Raw genomic sequence first — 22,678 nt, forward strand, 5'->3', positions numbered from 1 at the left:
AAAGCCAATTGCTAAATGCGAAATCTTCACTCGGTCACAGCAGGATAGGCTCTGCTGTGGTTAAAAACAAAAAAGCACAACCAAATCTCAGTGGCTTAACATAAATAAAAGCTTACTTTTTGATCACACAAAGCCCACTATGGATCCAGCTGATCTCCACAGACTCAAGATCAAAGCCACTTTGATCTTGTGGCTCCATCGTTTCAGCTGAGGCCTCCTGCACAGTGCTGTGACAGAGGAAAGGGGTTTGTCATGAGATAGTCTGACAGTGACACACACTACCGCCACCCAGATGGTCAGAACTGGCCATCGCCTACCTACAAGAGGGCTGGCAAGTGTCGTTTTCTGTAGGCTAGGAAGGAAAGTAGTACAGATACTGCATTTCTGCAAAGGATTGAAATAGAATCCACATCGGATGATCTAACTATTCTGGCACAGATTTTGGAGAAGCTAGAGAGAAAAAAAAATAGTTAACATACTAGTCAAACCGGTGATTTCAAATATGCCAGCTTCAGTGAGGCTGACAAATGACAAAGGAGCGATAGTGGTAAATCTGTAATTTTTCAACTGCTATAGCCAGACAGGTATTGTAGGTTAAAATGAAAGTCAGGTACTTTAGACACCTGAGTAAGCAACCACTCATTAAGGTGTGAAAGCTTACAATTTGCAAGCACACCTCACATCAGCAAAGGTTCAGCAGTAGAGAGGCATATAGGTGCAGTCGATTCTATCAGAAAAGCATGTCTTCTCAAATAGTCACAAATACTTGTTGAGCCCCCGGAATGCGATGTGTGCTATATGAGAGACAACTTTAGCCTGGAAAGTGATTAAGAGAATGCATAGCTGACTTCTTCATCCACAAATAAAAGTGATTTAAAGAATGAAAATTCATCCACAAATAAAAGTGATTTAAAGAATGAAAAACTATCTCTATGGGTCAGAACTAGAAAAAAATTAATTCCTTCTCCTTCACTTTTCCCTACCCCACCTCCACCGAAGGTAAATAAGTTGGCCTACTGAATTAGGTTAAAATTGATTATCATGCTTATCAAGTATGATTTTAATTTCAGTAAAACTGATATTGAGCTCTACTGTTGCTATCTGACCAACTCTACTGGTAATTCCAACCTGCATAAATCAAGATTATTTCTAGCCCCAAAGAGCAAAACTACATTTGCTACAAGACCAATTAAAATGTGTCAGGTGCACATTCAATTATATTATGAATCTTTTATTAAAAAAAAAAAATAAGAAAATGCAGCAAGAATAATTCGACAGTTTTGGGAACTACCCAAATACAGGAATGGATGAGGCAAGATAACACACAACAAAACCTGTGCTAAATTCAAGAGTTATCTGAAAAATTAAAGAAAAGCAAACAAACATGTAAAAAGATAGGACATTTCATTTTTAATCACTCAAAAATGAAAAAGGTCTGGACAATGTCAAATTTCACTCACCATAATGCTATAGTTATACATTAAATATAATTACTATCTATACATATGCAAAAATATAAAGTTCTATTTCATACAATGAAACCCTTTATAGAAACCATTTCAAAATTAAGCAGGACTTCTCAACATTAATATGTGAGTTCTAAGTCCTTCTAAAGGTTCCTTTAAAGGTTTTTAAACAAAATGCTAAACCTACAAACATTGTCCTGTCAGTTCTCAAATTAAATCTACTTAGAACACACACAAAAATTGATAGCTCAATCACATACTACTTAAATAATATTGTTCAGGCATCTCTAAAATCCTCCATTTCTTCAAGTATGGAAATAGAACTCAAATATTCCACAATACAGTACTAAACAGATGGAGTATTTAGGAAAGACTTTGTTGTCATATGGCACAATATTAATGTTTTTTTTCTTCAATAGATTTTGAAATAAATATCAGGTTTTTGTTTTTGTTTTTTTCCTAAAAGACCAAAATTATAATCTACATTAAGGTAATTCTGACTGTGGTAAGACTTAAGAGTGTAAAATACAACATCAATATTTTATCACAAAAGTAAAGCTGGTAACAAACTATAAAAGGATCCAGTACTGTACTGAGATGGACTTGGAGATTAAAGCTCATCATGATAGAAATAGTCATCATGGAGCTGTCTGCCATAATCTGTGGCTTCACTGGTAAGAAACAAGTCCTGGTTTTCCAGAATCTCTTCTTCAGAGAGCTTTTTGTCACCATTCAAATCCATCTCATCAATCAGATGAAGAGCCTTCAAACGAAACAAAAAGGTGTCAAGCGTAATAAGTATTTTCAGCAAGATGTTCACAATTTAATGTGATTTGACTTGTCAAAATCATGCAGGTGTACAAGTACTCATTATTGTGTAAGTATCCTAAAGTGTTGCACATTGTAACCAGGTCTGTCTGCTGCTTTTCCCATTAGCTCGTCTTCATTTTTGCTGGGTTCTGCCCCCTCCACTCACATCCAATCCAGGATACATCAAGGCAAGGCAAAATTATTATAACCTACTTTGAGTCCCAGTAGATAAATACAAACTATTATTATTCTAGTCACTGTACTATCAAATTAATACACGACATAATCTTAACTTTGTCTCCCTGATAATCTAAAATAGTTCATAAATTTAAAACATAGCAATGTATCAATCCCAAATAACTCCATTACTTCTTTCTTTGGCTTAAGATTTTGAACTTCTGGCCCGGCGCGGTGGCTCACGCCTGCAATCCCAGCATTTTGGGAGGCCGAGGCGGATGGATCATGAGGTCAAGAGATCGAGACCATCCTGGTCAACATGGTAAAAACCCGTCTCTACTAAAAATACAAAAAATTAGCTGGGCATGGTGGCGCGTGCCTGTAATCCCAGCTACTCAGGAGGCTGAGGCAGGAGAATTGCCTGAACCCAGGAGGCGGAGGTTGCGGTGAGCCGAGATCGCGCCATTGCACTCCAGCCTGGGTAACAAGAGCGAAACTCTGTCTCAAAAAAAAAAAAAAAAAGATTTTGAACTTCTTTTCCAATCAACAGCACCAAATTTAGGGGGAGAAGGTGGAGAGAAACAGTTGTTCTGTTAACACTTACCTCCTCTTGTGCAATGCCCTGATTATTAGGTACTACCCAAGATAACAGCTCTTGGGGATCAAGCCTGCCATCGTTATCTTTGTCATAATCATTCACGAATCTGTCTTTCTCAACAAGTATCCATTCTGGATCTTCATTTGCAGCTTAATATAAAAAAACACAAATATACACACACAAGAATATCACATGTATCCAATAAGAAGTTTGGTATATCCCTAGAATAAAGGAAGTGAATTTAAAGTTTACTACATAAAGGAATCCCAAAAAAACAGAGCTACTTAACGGAAAAGTCCTGATATACAAACATAATATTAAAAAATGACACAAGTCTAAATAACCCATAGGTTTAAAATCATTGGATGTTATCACAAACTAGTAATTTTGTTAACTGCTGCTATTTCTTCTGGTATCTAGTTTTCCCAAATGTCAATTGGGTAATGTTTTACTGTATATCACATGACTATACAAAGTTTCTTACATGTTCTCACAAAGCAATGCCATGTGTAATTTTAAAGTGACAATCAGAGTAAGTAAAACTGGTGATCAATTTAAACATAGCATTGTTTGGTGCCTTTAAGCAACAATTCTGAAAAAACAGCTACTAATATAAAAGCAAACTTTTAATTTCAAACCTTATTCACCTTCTACTAAGCTTCTAAAAGTGTTTATGCCAGTATTTATAGTGTTCTATGTTTTTATCTCTTTTAAGATCTACCTGCAACAGGACAGGATTTTGTTTAAAAATATCTACCTTACTTCCTTTCCCATTTGAATTAACATTAGATTTGTTTGAAAAGAAAGAAAAATGTTTGAATCTAGACACGGAAGTAAAAGTAAGCAAGATGGTGTTCTCAGATAAGCTATACATCCATTTGTTGAACTTGTATTACAGTTAACTTAATGAAACAAGCAGGATCAGGCAGAGATCCTCGTTACAGCTCCTGTCAACGAGAGCTTCCTTTCGAAGAGAGCTTTCAATGAGCAAGGCTGTCTTTCAACGTCTGTCTTCATTCCTTGTCTCCTTTCACATTCACCCAGGTGACTTACTTGGATCCCGCCTGTAATCACCAAGAAATTCTTCCAAACTAACAAATCCATCACCATTTTTGTCATGTTCTTCTAAAGCTTCTTGAATGACAAATTCCTATTGCATGTTCATTTAAAAAAAAAAAAAAAGAAAAAGTTACAAAATGTTCAATCCCACCACCATCTGATTCAATCCTACTACAGAACTTCTTTAGAAATAAATAATTTTTGGAGCTCCAGTGGTGTAATCAGCTAGTGAGGTACTTTACAGGAAAAATCATTTTGGTTGTCCATACCGTCAAGACAATCCTTCTAAGCACTGGAATTTAGAAGCAAGAATAAATCCTGAAGTATTAAGTCGCTTTAAATTCAACATCCTTAAGCTCCTGATATTGTGAAGAACTCCACTTTCACTCTCATAAACCACCTCAGCATTAAACTCATGCTATTCTCTGCATCTCTCTCCCTCTCAAGAACGCCATCTCGTACCACCCTTGTATTTAACTCCATTTGCTCTCCAATCCACGTACGACGCTGAAAGAGCCCTTACCTTAGAAGTGCTGTTCTGCCTCCAGATCTACAATGTGCCAGCCCCCCATTAAACCTCAACCTCCTTGCTTCCCCTTCACCAAACCTAGCCCTATCTATCCTAAACCGCCCCTAAATCTGTTCCTCCCTCTTATCAAAGCTTCTTATCAAACAACCAATCCTCTTCCCTAAAGATGAACTGTTCAATGCCCAGCTGTTTCAGTACTTTCCTCAATATCTTTCTATCTCTTTTCTTTTTTTTTTTTTTTTAAGATGGAGTCTTGCTCTGTTGCCCAGGCTGGAGTGCAATGGTGCAATCTCGGCTTGCTGCAACCTCCGCCTCTCTGGTTCAAGCAATTCTCCTGCCTCAGCTTCCCAAGAAGCTGGGACTACGTGCACATGCCACCACACGCAGCTAGTTTTCACATTTTTAGTAGAGATGGGGTTCGCCATGTTGGCCAGGCTATCTCATCTCGAACTCCTAACCTCAGATGATCCGCCGGTCTTGGCCTCCCAAAGTGCTGGGATTATAGGCATGAGCCTCTGAGCCCGGCCCTGCCTTTTTTCGTTTTTATTTCGAAATAAAAGGATCTCATTCTGTCACCCAGGCTAGAGAACGGTGGCACAATAGCTCACTATAGGCTCAAACTGGACTTAAGCCATACTCTCTCCTCAGTCTCCCAAGTAGCAAGGACCACAGGTACGTGACACCACAACTGGCTAACTTAAAAAAAAATTTTTTTTTGTAAACACAAGGTCTGCTATGTTGTCTAGGCTGGGCTTGAAATCCTAGCCTCAAGCGATCCTTCTGCCTTGGCCTTCCAAAGTGCTGGGATTACAGGTCTGAGCTACCATGCCTGCTTCATCTTTGACTCTTACCTTCCCTTAACACTTACTTAGTAAGTCAACATTCCTGTGTATGCTTTCTTCAACATGTTGCCCAAATCTATTTCATTCCATTGCCAGATAGCCCTCTGGACCATATCACGTGATGTCTAAATTATTTCATTGCTTTTATTGGTAATTCACCTCTTTCATCTTCAATTGTTCCTTATTCTCCAGAGAATTAAGGTCTAGCATCCTTTGCCTGTCATTCTTGGGCTCAGTTAGCTTGTCCCAACTTAATGTTGGCACTTAAATCACACCCAGCACTGTTCTTAAACTAGGTCATGTATTCTGTGCCAATGAGAAATTGAAAGCTCTGCAATGGCAAAAGAAGTGGCATTAATGGCAGCGCCTTACCACCGAGCCATGGAGAAGAACGTATCTGCAGCCTTGTAATTCAAGGTAGCAGGGCCTACCATGACACATCACACAAAAAGCTATATCTTCCCTCCTCGAAATATCCAGGGAATCAAGCCACATGGCTGGAGGCTGATGTCATACAACAGACTTCAATATAAATGTTTAGTCTCTTTTTTAAAAAAAGCCATTTGTTACATTAGTCTTTATTCCCCAATGTGATGGTTTATGCTTTCAAGCTTGGACAAGTCATAATAGGGACTCAATTAATGTTTGTTGAGTTAAACTCATAATTCAACAAAAGTTTTGAAAAACTGGTACTTTTTTTAAATACTAAAGGGATGAGAGGACTCATTATGCTTAAAATTGCAAAAAACATTACTAGTCATTAGCAGTTGCACCCCCACCAACCCTATGAAGAAGAATCCAAACATGATGTTTTCCCAGACCAAAAGCTTTCATAAGTGATGTAAATTAAACAGAAGTCCTAGTGTTACTAACACGGAAAAACCAAAGAAAAGTCTGAAAGCTACAAAAGGATAAGGCAGGCACTGAAGGTAATATAGTTACGAGAGAGAAAACAGCCAGAGGAAGCCTGCTGCTCATATATAGTACAGAGATGTAAAAACTCAGTTCTTCACCTTCTCCCTCCCAATAAGCAACTTTGCCACCACCGAAAGCCTCCTTACTACTCCTAATTTTAAGTGGGGAGAATTCGGATCATTTTATATCTGTGTCTCTTAAAATTCTAGTGATACGATTCTTCTTTTTTATCATTATTATTTATTTTTATAGAGACAGAGTTTCACCATGTTGGCCAGGATGGTCTCGATCTCCTGACCTTGTGATCCGCCCGTTTTGGTCTCCCAAAGTGCTGGGATTACAGGTGTGAGCCACCACACCTGGCCTTTTTATTAAAAAAATTTTTTTTTAAATATGATTCATTTTAACAACTTAATGAAGAGGTTTCAAAGTTTTGGTCACTTGGGAATGTAAATTCGTACAACCACTATGGAGAACAGTTTGGAGGTTCCTCAAAAAACTAAAAATCGGGCCACCATACAATCCAGCAATCCTACAGCTGGGTATATACCCAAAATAAAGGAAATCAGTTTATCAAAGAGATATCTGCACTTGTATGTGTGTTGCAGCACTGTTCACAAAAACCAAGATTTGGAAGCCACCCAAGTGTCCATCAACATATGAATGGGTAAAGAAAACGTACATATACACAATGGAGCACTATTCAGTCATAAAAAGCAAAGAGATCCTGCAACAACATGTTGATCTACACAACAACATGGATGGCACTGGAGATCATGTTAAGTGAAATAAGCCAGGCACAGAAAGACAAACATCGCATGTTCTTACTGATTTGTGGGATCTAAAAATCAAAACCATTGAACTCACAGACAGAGAGTGGAAGGATGGTTACCAGAGCCTGGGGAGTGTTGGGGGGACAGAGGACAGTCAATGGATACAAAAAAAAAAGTAAGAATGAGTAAGATCTATTATTTGATAGTAAAGCAGGGTGACTATGGTCTATAATAACTTAATTATACATTTAAAAATAACTAAAGGAGTGTTAGCTGGATTGTTAGTAACACAAAGGATAAATGTTTGAGGGAATGAATACCTCATTGTCTGTGATGTGATTATTTCACATTGCATATCTGTATCAAAATATCTCATGTATCCCATAAACATATACACCTACTATGTACCCACAGAAAATTTTTAAATATATTTTTTTAAGTTTTGGTCACTCAATTATTTTAAAAACTTTTCATTCTTACCGTCATATAATCAACTTCTTCAGGATGCTCAAAAGCAATAAATTCTTCAAGACTCAAACCGGGACCTGAATCCTGGTTAGCTTTTTCAAATCGCTTCTTGTCCTCCAAGTGAAGCTTTGAAAATTAAAATTTTTTTCAATGTCTCATTAGTATGCCACATCATTTTAAATACTTTGAAAAATATAAACTATGTAAACTTTAAAGTTTTTAAATTTTACATTTTAACATTCCCATCCATTATCTCATTTATTCGTCACACCATCCTTTGAAGGTAAACGAGGCAAATATATTAAAGGCAGGTTAGACTCACAAGCTCTAGAATCACATAGACTCAGACCTGAATTCCAGCAGTGCCACTTACTAGCTGTGGTCTCAGTGCAAACTGCTTAACCTCTCTGGTTTCCTCATCTGCAAAACTGGGATAAAAATTTCTAATAAGCAATCGGGATAAGAATCCCTACCACACAATTAATAAGGCTTAAATATTTAGTGTTATATACTATTATTATTGATAGAAAAGCAGATTAAATGATTTGATAAAAGTCAGAAATACAGCTAAAAAATATTGAGCATGGCATAGTGGTGCATGCCTATAGTTCCAGTGACTTGGGAGGACTGCTTGAGCCCGGAAGTTCAAGGCCAGCCTTGGCACCATAGCAAGACTGACTCAAAAAACAAAATTACTGAACTTGGATCCTCCCTATTCTTTCTACAATACTATACGGTTGACTCTAACAATTAATCTCAATACTGTTTGAATGCCCAAAAGTCAGTAAATTTATACCATGCATTAAATCTTGGTAGGGCTTTTAAAAATTGTTTCTGGTCCTCTAAGTGACTTTTCAAAAATACACTATTATGTTTCAGAAAAAAGTACTCTTATGTTGAGAATCTCATAATATTACTATATGTACTTAATATGTGGAAGTCTTTTCTTTTTGGGGGTTGAGGGATGGGGTCTCACTCCATCATCCAGGTTGGAGTGCAGTGATGTGATCTCAGCTCACTGAAACCTCCACCTCCCAGGTTCCAGCAATCCTATCACCCCAGCCTCCCAAGTAGCGGGGACCACAGGCATGTGCCACCACACCCAGCTAATTTTTTGCATTTTTTATAGGGATGGGGTTTCACCATGTTGTCCAGGCTGGTCTCAAACTCTTGAGCTCAGGTGATCCATCTGCGTTAGCCTCCCAAAGTGCTGGGACTACAGGCATGAGTCACCATTCTTAGCCTGGAAGTCTAGTCTTAGCAGGCTCTTGATAGTGTTAATTCTGTATATTCAGATATAAATACATCAAAAGTTTAAATGGGTCCCATTTCGAGGTTAAATAAATATAGATCCTTTTCTACTTTCTCTCCCATCTTCCCCTCTGCCTCCTTTTTCTAAATGATTCAGCACCTATCAGGGACAAGGCTGCTTTTGATAAAATTTTCAATGGTAATTCTGTAACCAAGAGCCTTGGAGGGCAATAATGCTATATTGCTAATCCTGCAAAATTTCTGTTTTGAGAATTTCTGGGAATAGCTTTCCTTCCTATAAACCGATATATATTAAATTGTGCATTTTTCAAATGCACAAATTCAAATATTTTAGAAGCTTTTAACTGTTTCACTACTGAATAAAAATCTTTTCAGTTTTCTAGAATAGAGGTCGGGGGCAGTCATTTACCTAAACACTAGTTCTTTTACAATTACTGATTTACAGTAGAGAGGCTCACCTCTTTCCCCAAAGAATTTGTTTCATTAACATCTAGACTGTACAAGCCAAGTTATATTCACCCAATCATGACAGAAAAAATAATAACCTGTTTCCAAATAGTTCCTTTTAACTTAATGTTTCATAATTTTAAAAAACTAGACCAAATAATCTGCATTTCATGTTCAAGTTTAACATGGAAAAAGCAGACAAACAAGAATTTGAGGTACTTTGTTAGTCAATCAAGTTCTTTTTGAATAAACCACTATTCAAACTACCAAGTGCTTAGATTTCTTATGAAAGAACCCTTCAATTTGGAGCAAAAAGGTCCATGTTTCAGGAGAAGAGCTAAATTTGGCCAAATTTGCCTATGGAAAGAAAGGATCTCTTTCAACAAGCAGAGATTTCTTTAAAAAAAAAAAAAGGCGGGAGGGCAGAGGAGGGGTCAGTTTTTCTGGTTCACATTTCATGGCCATTTGAAGAACACAAAATATGAATAGCTCGAGCACATTAAGTCAAAGAAGCCAAAAACAGACTTTTTTCAAAGTGACAAATTCCTAAAACACACACACACACACACACACACACACACACACACACACAAAAGATGGTCAGTTTCATAAAACCTCAACACTCTTTTTTCTTCTTTCTTCTGTATAAAAACCTTGTATTCTAGTAGAGGGTGAAAAGTGTTATGTACAGGAATAAAAAAGCTACCATAATCGTTTTTATTTTTAGATTGCAACAGAAACTTGTGAGGAACAAAACTGCCATCTTTTGGTAGACTAATGATTCTACATGAGGAAATATATAAAGTGTGATTCTAGAACAAGCATCTAGGTCTTAAAAATCCGCATGCGAGGGTCAGGCGCGGTGGCTCACGCCTGTAATCCCAGCACTTTGGGAGGCCGAGGAGGGTGGATCACGAGGTCAAGAGATCGAGACCATCCTGGTCAATATGATGAAACCCCGTCTCTACTAAAAATACAAAAAATTAGCTGGGCATGGTGGCGTGTGCCTGTAATCCCAGCTACTCAGGAGGCTGAGGCAGGAGAATTGCCTGAACCCAGGAGGCGGAGGTTGCGGTGAGCCAAGATCGCGCCATTGCACTCCAGCCTGGGTAACAAGAGCGAAACTCTGTCTCAAAAAAAAAAAAAATTATAAAAAGGTTATATCATAATAAATAAATACTGCTTATACATGCACATTCAGTAGCTGACTTTAGAAGTTAGAACACTTCAAATTTTGCCAGATAGGTCCCAAAACTTTAATTATCCTGTGTTGACTACAACTGTTCTTTATATTATAAAGAAATGCTTTTTCAGGCATTTCATAGCCTGAAAGGGTTATCTTTATTCTCTATATGAAAACCTATTAATAATAAGATAAAATTCAGACCAGTCATGGTGGTTCACACCCGTAATCTCAGCACTTTGTAGGCCAAGGCAGGCGGATCACTTGAGTTCAGGAGTTTGAGCCCAGCCTGGCCAACATGGTGAAACTCAGTCTCTACTAAAAAAACAATAGAAAAATTAGCCAGGCATGGTAGCACATGCCTGTAGTCCCAGCTACTCAGGAAGCTCAGGCAGGAGAATTGCTTGAACCCGGGAGGCTAAGATTATAGTGAGCCGAAATCACGCCACTGCACTCCAGCCTGGATGACACAGTGAGACTCCATCCCCGCCCCCCAAAAAAAGGTAAAATTCAGACATCAAGTTGGCCTTTGTTTTTAATAGACTTTCATAAAGAAAAATTTATTTTATTCACATATCCAATTACTTTTCTTTTTTTTTTTTTAGACAGTTTCACTCTTTCACTCTTGTTGCCCAAGCTGAAGTGCAATGGTGTGACCTCAGCTCACTGCAACCTCTGCCTCCTGGGTTTGAGTGATTCTCCTGCCTCAGCCTCCCCAGTAGCTGTGATTATAGCCGTGTGCCACCATGCCTGGCTAATTTTTTGTAATTTTAGTAGAGACAGGGTTGCACCACGTTAGCCAGGCTGGTATTGAACTCCTGACCTCAGGTGATCCGCCCACCTCAGCCTCCTAAAGTGCTGAGATTACAGGTATGAGCCACTGAGCCCAGTCCCAATTACCTTCTATGATTATTTTATTTATGGTATAGTATTTAGTCTATAACTTTGAGACTGATTCATTCTTCATCCTTTATTTTTTGTTTTGAAGAATAATGCATATGGTTTCTGGGTTCATCTTTACACTCCACATCAACTTTTAGGTTATTACTTTTTTTAAAAAAAGGCGAGGTTTCACTATGCTGTCTAGACTGGCCTCAAATTCCTGCGCTCAAGCAATCCTCCTGCTTCAGTCTCCTGAGCAGCTGGGACTACAGATATACACAGGAAGTTAGTTATAGCAAATTCTAAAAACATATGATTAGCACTTCATGAAGATAGAGACATATTCCTAGGCTGTCAAAAAAAAAAAAACAAACCCAAAATGACTTCCATTAGTGTTCATTTTAGGGATCTATCAATTCCTTTAGGCTGTTAAAATTCATCTAACTCACCCTTTAAAAGTAGAGTGTTACAATCAACATGTTCTAACTAGCTGGTGGAGAATACAGAAACAGAACCAGACACCTTTTAAAAGAACTGTTCACAAACAAGTTATATTAATGAGTCATGTATCTCTTCAAAGTGAAGATTTCTTCTCAGCACCATCTATTATATCATCCCCTTCTAAGAATACAGGAATACACACTTCTTATTTTTTAATGGGATAGTAATTAAGTCTTTTGAGTAACAAAAAAATAAAAATAGAAAACACAATTAGCATCTAATTCCAGCAAGATTTTAAAATACTGTATTTAACTTTTCTGATGTTCCTAGGAAGAGAAGTCATACTATACCATGCTTTAGTTTTAGATAAATTAAGCTGGTTTAAGATAAGTTAATTCCTACAGTAAATGAGGATACTTAAAAGACAGATGATCCCAAATCTCATTTATCACCACTTGTTTTTCCTTTGGTATTTACAAGCAGTAAAAAGACTAATTTTTACTCTCTTTGGTCCACTATAGAATGAAGACTCAAATAAAAGGAAAACAAAAGATACATTTTCCCCTTAAAAATTAAAATCTTAACTAATCTAAAGCTGATATAGTTAACAAATGCCTAAACATTTTTAAAAAGTTGATTAAACATAAATTTATATAAATGTTTTCTTCAGCAATATTCTTTTAAATCAAAACAGAACTGCTTACCCCTCCAACTGCTACCATTTATTACCATTTCTTCACACTATTATAATTCTAAAGTGAGAATATTTATTTTTTATTATTTTTTCGGAAATGAGGTCTCTATGTTGCCCAGGCTGCAGTGTAGTGGCATAAATATGGCTCACTGCAGCCTTGACTGCCTGGGCTCAAGCAATCTTCCCGCCTCAGCCTTCCAAATAGCAGGGACCACAGGCACACACCATCATGCCCATTTAATGTTTAAATCTTGTTTAGGCATTTGTTAACTATGCAGCTTTAGTTAGGATTTCATTTTTATGGGGAAAATGTATCCATAGAGACAGGGTCTTGCCACATTGCCCAGCTATTCTCAAACTCCTGGGCTCAAGTGATCCTCCCACCTTGGCTTAGGTGCTGAGATTACAGGTGTGAGCCACCACGCCTGGCCTGAATGGGAATTATTATCCCCATTTTTGGAGATGAGGAAACTGAAGCACATGAAAGTTTAATAACTTACGCAAAGTTACACAACTGTGAAGTGCTGGAGCTAAATGTGAAGCTAGGCAGACTGGCTCTGAGGATGGAGCCCCAAACCTTCACATTGGTGGTACAGTTATTAGCAGAGAATTAACCAACTTAGAGTTAGTGGTGGCTTACAGAGTTCAAGGGGCCAATATGATTCTAAAGAAACAGCACATTTAGAAGGCATTTACCAAGGGAATGGGGTGTTACTGTTTAATGTATACAGAGTTTTAGCTTTGCAAGACGAAAAAGAATTCTGGGATTAGTTGCACAACACTGCGAATGTACTAAACACTACTGAATGGTATACTTTAAAATGGTGACAATAAGCAAACTTGTTATATATGCAATCCCTCCATATTTGTGAAATATTGGTTCCAGAACCTCCCTAGGATCCCAAAACCCAAGGATGCTCAACTCCCTGATATAAAGTGGTACAGTATTTGCATATAACCTACACATATCTTCCCAAATATTTTAAATTACTTCTAGATTATTTATAATGCAAATTACAATTTAAATGAGTAAATAATTGCCATACGACAATGTTTAATATAAATTATGTCTACAATAAAAAATAAAAAGGTATATACCAAAACAGGTTAAAAAACAGAAGAGCCTTGAATATTTTCCAAGTACCCCTGACTAATGTTTTGGGACGATTTGCAACAGCATGTTTGAGTTTATTTTTTTCTACACATTAAAAGCTATCTTAAAAAAAGTTCTTGGTTGCCGGGCGCGGTGGCTCAAGCCTGTAATCCCAGCACTTTGGGAGGCCGAAGCGTGTGGATCACGAGGTCAAGAGATCAAGACCATCCTGGTCAACATGGTGAAACCCCGTCTCTACTAAAAATACAAAAAAAATTAGCTGGGCATGGTGGCGCGTGCCTGTAATCCCAGCTACTCAGGAGGCTGAGGCAGGAGAACTGCCTGAACCCAGGAGGCGGAGGTTGCGGTGAGCCGAGATGGCGCCATTGCACTCCAGCCTGGGTAACAAGAGCGAAACTCTGTCTCAAAAAAAAAAAAAAAAAAAAGTTCTTGGTGATAGACACTCTAATTACTCTGATTTGATCATTATACCTTATATGTTTGTGTGATATGAAAATATCACATGTACTCCATAAGTATGTATAATAAAGTATCATATACCTGTAAAAGGATTTTAATTCTTTAAAATCAGCTTTGAAATACAAAAGTATTTGATACAGCAATTTCTCAAGCTCACAGTTATTTCTGTTGATGTACTTTCAGTTTAACAGACTTCCTAGAAGTCTTGAAAAGTTCCTACTAATTCCTAAATAAAATTAGTCTTCTTCAGCTCTGCTTAATTAAGAAGGATGTTTTTCAACAAATTAAACTATGAGACACATTAGAACTCATAGTAATACTAAATTTTCAAAAAATCAATAATTTGGGGACAGGTACGGTGGTTCACACCTGAAATCCTAGCACTTTGGGAGACTGAGGTGGGTAGATCGCTTGACCTCAGGAGTTTGAGACTAGCATGGGCAAGATGGTGAAATCCCATCTATACAAATAATACAAAAATTAGATGGGCATGGTGGCTTGAGCCTTAAATCTCAGCTACTTGGAGGCTGTGTTGGGAGGATTGCTTGAGCCCAGGAGGCGGAGGCTGCAGTGAGCTAAGATCACACCACTGCACTTCAGCCTGGGCAACAGAGTGAGATCCTGCCTCAAGAAAAAAAAAAAAGTTATTTTTAAAGGGTGTACTCACCATGGAAAATGGTACTGTGGTTCTCAAAAAATTAAAAATAGAATTACCATATGATCCAGCAATCTCACTTCTGGGTATATACCCAAAAGAATTCAAAGCAAGATCCCCCAGAGATTCACAGATCCCAAATCCAAGATGCTTCAATGAGCATTTCTTTTGAGTGTCATGTCAATGCTCCAAAAGTTTCATATTTAGGAGTAGTTTGATTTTAGATTTTGGGATTAGGGATACCTAACCTGTACAAACAACAGAATATTACTTTGCCTTACAAAGGAAGGAAATTCTGATGCATGCTACAAAATGGAAGAAACTTGAGGACACTATGTTAAATAAAATAAGCCAGTTCCAAAAAGACAAATATTGTATGATTCTACTTAGCTGAGGTACCTAGAGTAGCCAAATTCAGAGACAGAAAGTACAATGGTGGTTGCCAGGAGCTAGTGGGAGGAGGGAATGAGGAGTTACTGTTTAATGGGTAGAGAGTTTCAGCTCTGCAAGATGAAAGGAGTTGGGGAAATTGGTTGCACAACACCATGAATGGACTTAACACTACTCAACTGTACACTTTTAAATGGTTACAATGGTCAATTTGTTACACAGTCCTCCCTCACACATTCATGGGAAATTGGTTCCAAGACCTCCCTAAGACATCAAATCTGAGAATGCTCAAGTCCCTGATATAAAATGGTACCATATTTGCACATCGTGTACCTACATCTTCCTCAACACTTTAAATCAGGGATCCCCAATCCCTGGGCCACGGATGGGTACTGGTCCGTGGCCTGTTAGGAACTGAGCGACACAGCAGGAGGTGAGCAGCGGCATTACCATCTAACCCCTGCTCTGCCTCCTATCAGATCGGGGTGGCGTTAGATTGTCATAGGAGTGCAAACCCTATTGTGAACTGCACACGTGGGGGATCTAGGTTGCATGCTCCTTATGAGAATCTAATGCCTGATGATCTGAGGTGGAATAGTTTCATCCTAAAACCATTCCCCAACCCCTCCGCCACACACTGTCCTTTTCCAATTTTTCATGGAAAAATTGTCTTCCATGAAACTGGTCCCTGGTGCCAAAAAGGCTGGGGACTTCTGCTTTAAATCATTTCTAGATTACTTATAATACAAATTACAACTTAAATGAGAAGTAAATCATTGTTATACTATATTGTTTAAGGAATAACCAAGAGAAATAAGTCTGTATATGTTGAGTAAAGACACAGTTTTTTTTGGAAGACTTACTTTTTTGGATACGTACAATCCTCAGTTGTTTGAATCCAAAGATGTGGAACCCATAGATTTATTTTTTTTAAGTGAGTATATAAACTCTGTGCTTAAAATGGGAATGGGCCATAATAGCCTTCTTAATAAAGATAAAACTGATTGTTTAATGATATTAAAATACTGAGATACAGATTCAAAACACATTTAAAAAGGAACTCTGGAAACGAGAACAATTAAATGATGCAGCTGAGAAAAACAGATACAAGGATCATGTAGGTAATCTAGAATAAGAGCCCCAAACCTGGCCAGAAAGGAAACCATCAAAATGACTCCTGAAGTGGAACAGGTGATTTCCTAGAGAACAAGACAATCCAGTCTCTGACCTCAGGCCCTCTTGTGCTCATTCATGTGGGAAGGTAAAGTGAACTGATATGATCAAAAGGAACGGCTTGTGCACATGAACTCACCTGCCTAAAGGACTCTTCTTCTGCATCATCCAGAGCCGTGTTCTCATCAAAGTCAATCACACGATCATACATCTGAATGTTGTATTCATCCCATGTAACAGTACCATCGTTGTTTTTATCATATTCAACAAACTGTTGTTTCGCTTCTTGCATAGCATAATGCTTAAAAGACATCTGAATCCATGAACTGAGTTCACCTGTGAGAATTTCCCAGAACACAATGCATGTGACGTTAATTCTGATACTTAAGAGTAAGGATTTCTAAACCTTCTCTGAAAAGGCAAAATCTTTGATGTTTGCAAATACTGAGAACTGGCCTAGTTGTATTAATAGAAATAGGGTAGGAGGTGGGAAAGGCTGTTTGGAAGAGCTCATGGAGCTTCTGTTTTTGGAGACAGAGTCTGGCTCTGTCACCCAGGTCGGAGTGTAGTGGTGCGATACTGGCTCACTGCAATCTCTGCCTTCAAGTGATTCTCCTGCCTCAGCCTCCTGAGTAGCTATGACTACAAGCACACACCAACATGCCAGAGCAATTTTTTGTATTTTTGGTAGAAACAGGTTTCACCATATTGGCCAGGCTGGTCTCAAACTCCTGACCTTGTGATCCACCTGCCTCAGCCTCCCAAAGTGCTGGGATTACAGGCGTGAGCCACTGCGCCCAGCTGGAGCTTCTATGCTATAACATATGATCTATATAGAATATAAGCTCCATGAAAGTTTGGGTATGTTCTGTTCACTGATGTATATCAAATGCCTGGAAAGTTCCTGACTCTGTAAATATTTGTTGAATGAATGATCAACTGGCCAAAATAGCACCATACTTTTTAAAAATATCCAAAAAATTACAGAAAACCTTTGCTAACTACCACAGATCTCTCAGGAAGCATAAATATTTGGATAATTATTTATTTTAAAATGTATTAGAAAAAATAGTTTTTTATTTATGAAGGTGATATAAAGCTTTCCTTTAAAATAAATTTTATGTGAGTTGAATTAAAACTACATTAAGAAAATAATAGATGGCCGGGAGCGGTGGCTCAAGCCTGTAATCCCAGCACTTAGGGAGGCCGAGGCAGGTGGATCACGAGGTCAAGAGATCGAGACCATCCTGGTCAACATGGTGAAACCCCGTCTCTACTAAAAATACAAAAAATTAGCTGGGCATGGTGGCGCGTGCCTGTAATCCCAGCTACTCAGGCGGCTGAGGCAGGAGAATTGCCTGAACCCAGGAGGTGGAGGTTGCGGTGAGCCAAGATCGCGCCATTGCACTCCAGCCTGGGTAACAAGAGTGAAACTCTGTCTCAAAAAAAAAAAAAAAAAAACACTGAAAAAATAAATAAATAAAATAAAAAAAAAATAAAGAAAATAATAGATGGTTAAGTAGATATGGCCTAAATTGTGAAAAGGTATTCAAGTGACTGAAAATACTGCTTCAGTATATTACCTTTAAACATGTTGTAAAACACAGAGAGGAAATTTTAATGAAGTTATGGGTAGCAATTTATGCCCTCCCTGCAACACCTATCTGTCTTAACTTGGTACCTGAAGGTATAGGAAAAGAGTTTCTATGCCCATTTTGAATCAACTTTAAAAAATTCTATTTGGCTGGACGCAGTGGCTCACACCTATAACCCCAGCACTTTGGGAGACTGAGGCAGGCAGATCACCTGAGGTCAGGAGTTCAAGACCAGCCTGGTCAACATGGTAAAACCCTGCCTCTACTAAAAATATGAAAATTAGCTGAGTGTGGTGGCGAGTGCCTGTAATCCCACTACTCGGAAGGCTGAGACACGAGAATCGCTTGAACCTCGGGCGGCAGAGGTTGCATTGTGCCAAGATCACACTACTGCACTCCGGTCAGGCAACAAGAGCAAGAGGCAGCCTCAAAAAAAGAGAAAGGCCAGGTGCTATGGCTCACGCCTGTAATCCCAGCATTTTGGGAGGCCAAGATGGGTAGATCACAAGGTCAAGCGATGGAGACCATCCTGGCAAAGATGGTAAAACCCTATCTCTACTAAAAACACAAAAATGAACTGGGCATGGTAGTATGCGCCTGTAGTCCCAGCAACTTGGGAGGCTGAGGCAGGAGAATCACTTGAACCAGAGAGGCAGAGGTTGCAGTGAGCCGAGATTGCACCACTGCACTCCAGCCTGGCGACAGAAAGAGACTCTGTCTAAAAAAAAAAAAAGGCCTATTAATAGAAATATTTACTATACTACATTAAAAGAAACGGAGGGAAGAACACGAATATTTATGAGGACAGCATGAGTATACCATTTATCAGGTCCCTCTATATATGTTGCTTCTAATCTTCAAAACAATGTGATTATAATCATCACTATAACATAACTGAGGAAACCGAGGTTCAGAAAAGTCCAAGCCTTCACAGCTAATAAATAGCACAGTCCAGATTCAAACCTGTTTGGCTTTAAAGCCTAAGCTCCTACTGAGTTTTGCTACCTCTTAACATCTGATTCCAGACCTGGCCCTCGGAGTGCAAATTGCCAAAATTCTCTTAAGGGTCTTCAAGTAGAATGAAGGCTTTTGTAAGCACCATGAGTCTTCCTTCTAGTTTATTTTAAGAGATCATCATGGCATAGTAGAAAACAGAATGGAACAGGGATCAGAAACATGGGTTCACTCTTCAGCTTTGTCATAAGGGGGTAGTTTACCATCTCGAGCTTTTTTTCTCATCTAATGAAGATTTGGACTAAAATTTTTCTAACTTTATATTTTTTTAAATTTTAACTTTATATATAAAGACGGAGTTTCACCATGTTGGTCAGGCTGGTCTTGAACTCCTGACCTCAAGTGATCCACCCACCTTGGCCTCCAAAGTACTTGGATTACAGGCGTGAGCCACCAGGCCTGGCCAACTTTAAACTTCTTAAAACTTTATTATTAACTAATTGAATATATCTAGGTCTTGACAGACAGGTGCCACGCAGTCTTCCAAATCAACACGTGTTCTCTGCTTCCTCTAGTATAATCAAAGATTGACTTATTCTCAGATTGGATAATCAGAGATCAAAGGTTTTGTTATTATTGTCTTTAAGTAGAAGAAAAAGAAACTTCCAGAGGGTTCCAATGTGAATATGTCATTGACAGCACATCTTAAATTTACCAGTTTATAATTTTCTCCAGCAACTTCATTCCTTGATGGTGAACAGCATTTAAATGAGAGTTACAGAAAAACAGCTAACTTAAGAGACAGTAATAACCTGAATTTTTCTGAAGGGCCACTTGGAATGCTGACAGGGTACCTCACTTGAACTAAACAATGAGGAGAGACAGTTGCACAGCAATTTATTTAGAACATTCTTTTAATAGTCTGTGCAGTTCATTTCTGACTAGACAATTTACCTCAGAGCACTCAGATTTCTTTTTTAAAATGAAGGATATTAAAACCTGAATTAAAAGCAGGATACCTGGATTCTAGTCCTAGCTTTGCCAGTTATTTGTAAAAGGCACTCGTCCCTAAGAACTTCATTTCTTCATCTCTAAAGAGATGTAGACAAGATGATCCTAAGGCCCCTACCGGCTCTAACATTTTGGTATAATGTTGTAATAAACGTAATTCAGACACAGCAGGTCTTTTTCTGTTTGTTTACAAAAAGAAGCAAATTCTTAACATTTAAATAAACCATATATCAAAAAGGCGATAAATCGTTTACTGCCTTAGTTTTAGGGTATATTTCTCTAAAACAAATCGTATTGTGGGCACTAACCAAAGTCACGTGAGAGGGGGTGTCTCAAGGTATGACTTGCCTATAGAGTAAGGGTCGGTGATGGTTACAGACAACCGGAGAAAGCACTGCGTTTCCCTCGGCTCTCAGCGTCTAACGCTCTGAAGGCATGAAACCTATTCTCCATGCCCCTCTCTCCTTCTCACGGGACTCCCAACTTGGGACACTAGCAGTCCACGTTCAGCAGACAGCCCTGCAGAACGCGTCTGTGTTCCTCTCCATTGCTGGTTGGGTGGGACAGCCCTTACTTTCGGTGAGAAAGCCGTCGGAGTCCACGTCGATCTTCTTTATGATCGCCTGCAGTCTTTTTTGCTGCTCTTCGTGGCCGAGTTTCACATATTCATCCACATCTTCCTTTGGGGGGAAGCGACACACGGGAGGGCCAAGCGTTACTACGAGCGGGGCAAAATGGTGGAGAAAAACAGCGACTCGAAGACCCCGTGGCCAGGGGGTTTCGGGGCGACCCGCACCTGCGCGTCCACGCCCCTCCCCCTGCACACCTCCACGATTCCGCCCCCCGTCCCGAAGGTGGAGGGGATCCAGCCCTCGGGCCCCGCCGGCTCCTCAGGCTCTCCAGGCCCCGGGACCCCCAGAGGGCGAGCGCCGCGCCGCCCGGCCCCCATTGTCGGGCCTCCCCGGCCCGGCCTGGCTCGGCCGCCCCGCTTTGTCCCGGGACAAAGCCCGCGGCGGCGGCGGCGGGGCGAGGCGCGGCCCCCCAGCCCCGGGCCGGCCGCCTCACCTGGACGCCCAGCAGCGCCTCGCGGTCGTAGTCGCCGCGGTGCTCGCCCTGCGGGTAGTGCCGCTCCTCGGCCTCGCCGGCGCCGGCCGCCGCGGCGCACAGCAGCAGCAGCAGCGGCCCCAGCGCCGCGGGCCTCGGGCCCAGCCGCATCGCGCCGGCCCGCGGAGGACACCGAGGGACGCTAGGAGGGAGGCGGGCGGGGGCGCGGGCCGCCGGCGACGCTCCGCGGGCGGCTCCCGAGAGGCGGCGCGGCGTACGCGGAGGGCGGAGGGGACGGAGGGCGGAAGCCGCGACGGCAGCCACGGGGCCCGGGCCAGGCCGGGGCCGGTCCTCCGCTGCGGTGCGCGGGCGCGCCCGGAGGGGGCCTATATAGCCGGCGCGGGGGGCGGGGCGCCAGGCCGCGCCGCTGATTGGACGGCGCGGCGCTGGGGGCGGGCCGCCGCGGTCTCGGGGTCGGCGGCGGCCGGCGGAGCTCCGGGAGCCACGCGGGGGCCGCGGGCCGGGGAGACCCCCGGGACCCGACACCCTTCGACAGGGACGCCCCCCAACCCGCCCCACCCCGCCCTGTCTTCCAGTCAGCCTCGTTCCTGCCAGAAACTGCAGGTCCACTCCATGTTTCCCTCCTTACCGTCCGTCAGTGAGACAGGCTGCAGGTTTCCGTGACCACAGTACAACACCGGGAAAATCCTGGCCTGAGGAATCGACCGGCCCTATTCGTTTCCCAGTCCTATATACCCCTACTTACTTATTTAATCAGAGCAGGACGTAAAAACTCAGGACATGCAGCCAGGGGCTTGTATCCGACGCTCAGTTTCGTGATTTACAAGTTACGTGACCTTACGTCAAATTTCTCGTCCCCTGAAAACTTGTTTGCTCATCTATAAACTGAGCATAGTAATAAGACCACCCTAAAGAATTGTGGTGAAGATTAAATTAAATGATGTGTTTAGAACGACAGCTGGCACACAGGATGAAACGTTGAGTGAATGTAAGCTTTCATCCATGCAAGCAGAAAAGCAGAAGATGATTGGGCAAAAAGAAGAGCTTAGCAACACCTTTAGGGACAGGATGCATGTGTACATGGCTTCTACTCCATGTCCGTTCACAGGTTTGTGTGATTTCTCCACCTCATCCTGAGCACATTAAACCCTCAGAAACTTGCAGGCTGCAGCTCGAGCCCTTGTCTTTATTGATTGCTCCACTTAGGATCAGGCTTTTCACACAGAAGAAAAGGCTTTCTGGGTCCTCTTTCATGTCTCTCAGTCTCCGTTTGGATTGGGAGCAAGAATTCTGTTCCAAACTGAAAAACTGAGTGGGCACAAGTTGCAGAAATGTCCTGGGTTGGGTTGAAATTTATTATTTGGTCAAAGACCATTGAAAGATTCACAGAGCAAAGAGTAAGTTCAATCTTTCCAACGAAGAACAAAGTTTTAAATTTCAGAGTATAAATATAAGCAAATTTTAGACTTGATTTCATTAAACTAAAAAGAAATGAAAACCCTTTATTACTGGATTTTTGTTTGTTTGTTTGTTTGTTTGTTTGTTTGGTAGAGACGGGGTTTCACCATGTTGGCCAGGATGGTCTCGATCTCTTGACCTCGTGATCCACCCACCTCGGCCTCCCAAAGTGCTGGGATTACAGGCGTGAGCCACCCACCGCGCCCAGCATTACCGGATCATTTTAATTTTCACTTCCATTCTGGGTT

At 40.5% G+C, this 22,678-nt stretch overlaps 1 protein-coding gene across 1 annotated transcript; it reads right to left on the reverse strand.

Annotated features, from left to right (window-relative positions):
- Positions 1–1,215: 1,215 nt before the first annotated feature.
- RCN2 (reticulocalbin 2) lies at positions 1,216–21,301 on the reverse strand. Its single transcript, XM_039469176.2, has 7 exons — positions 20,973–21,301; positions 20,482–20,587; positions 16,487–16,683; positions 7,650–7,763; positions 4,105–4,201; positions 3,058–3,200; positions 1,216–2,229 (listed from the first exon to the last, which is right to left on the reverse strand). The coding sequence occupies exons 1-7, from the start codon at positions 21,120–21,122 to the stop codon at positions 2,077–2,079; spliced, it is 960 nt and encodes a 319-aa protein (XP_039325110.1). The 5' UTR covers positions 21,123–21,301; the 3' UTR covers positions 1,216–2,076.
- Between the last annotated feature and the right edge of the window lie 1,377 nt (positions 21,302–22,678).

This window comes from Saimiri boliviensis, chromosome 2, assembly GCF_048565385.1.
Source record: "Saimiri boliviensis isolate mSaiBol1 chromosome 2, mSaiBol1.pri, whole genome shotgun sequence".
NCBI classification, from domain to species: domain Eukaryota; kingdom Metazoa; phylum Chordata; class Mammalia; order Primates; family Cebidae; genus Saimiri; species Saimiri boliviensis.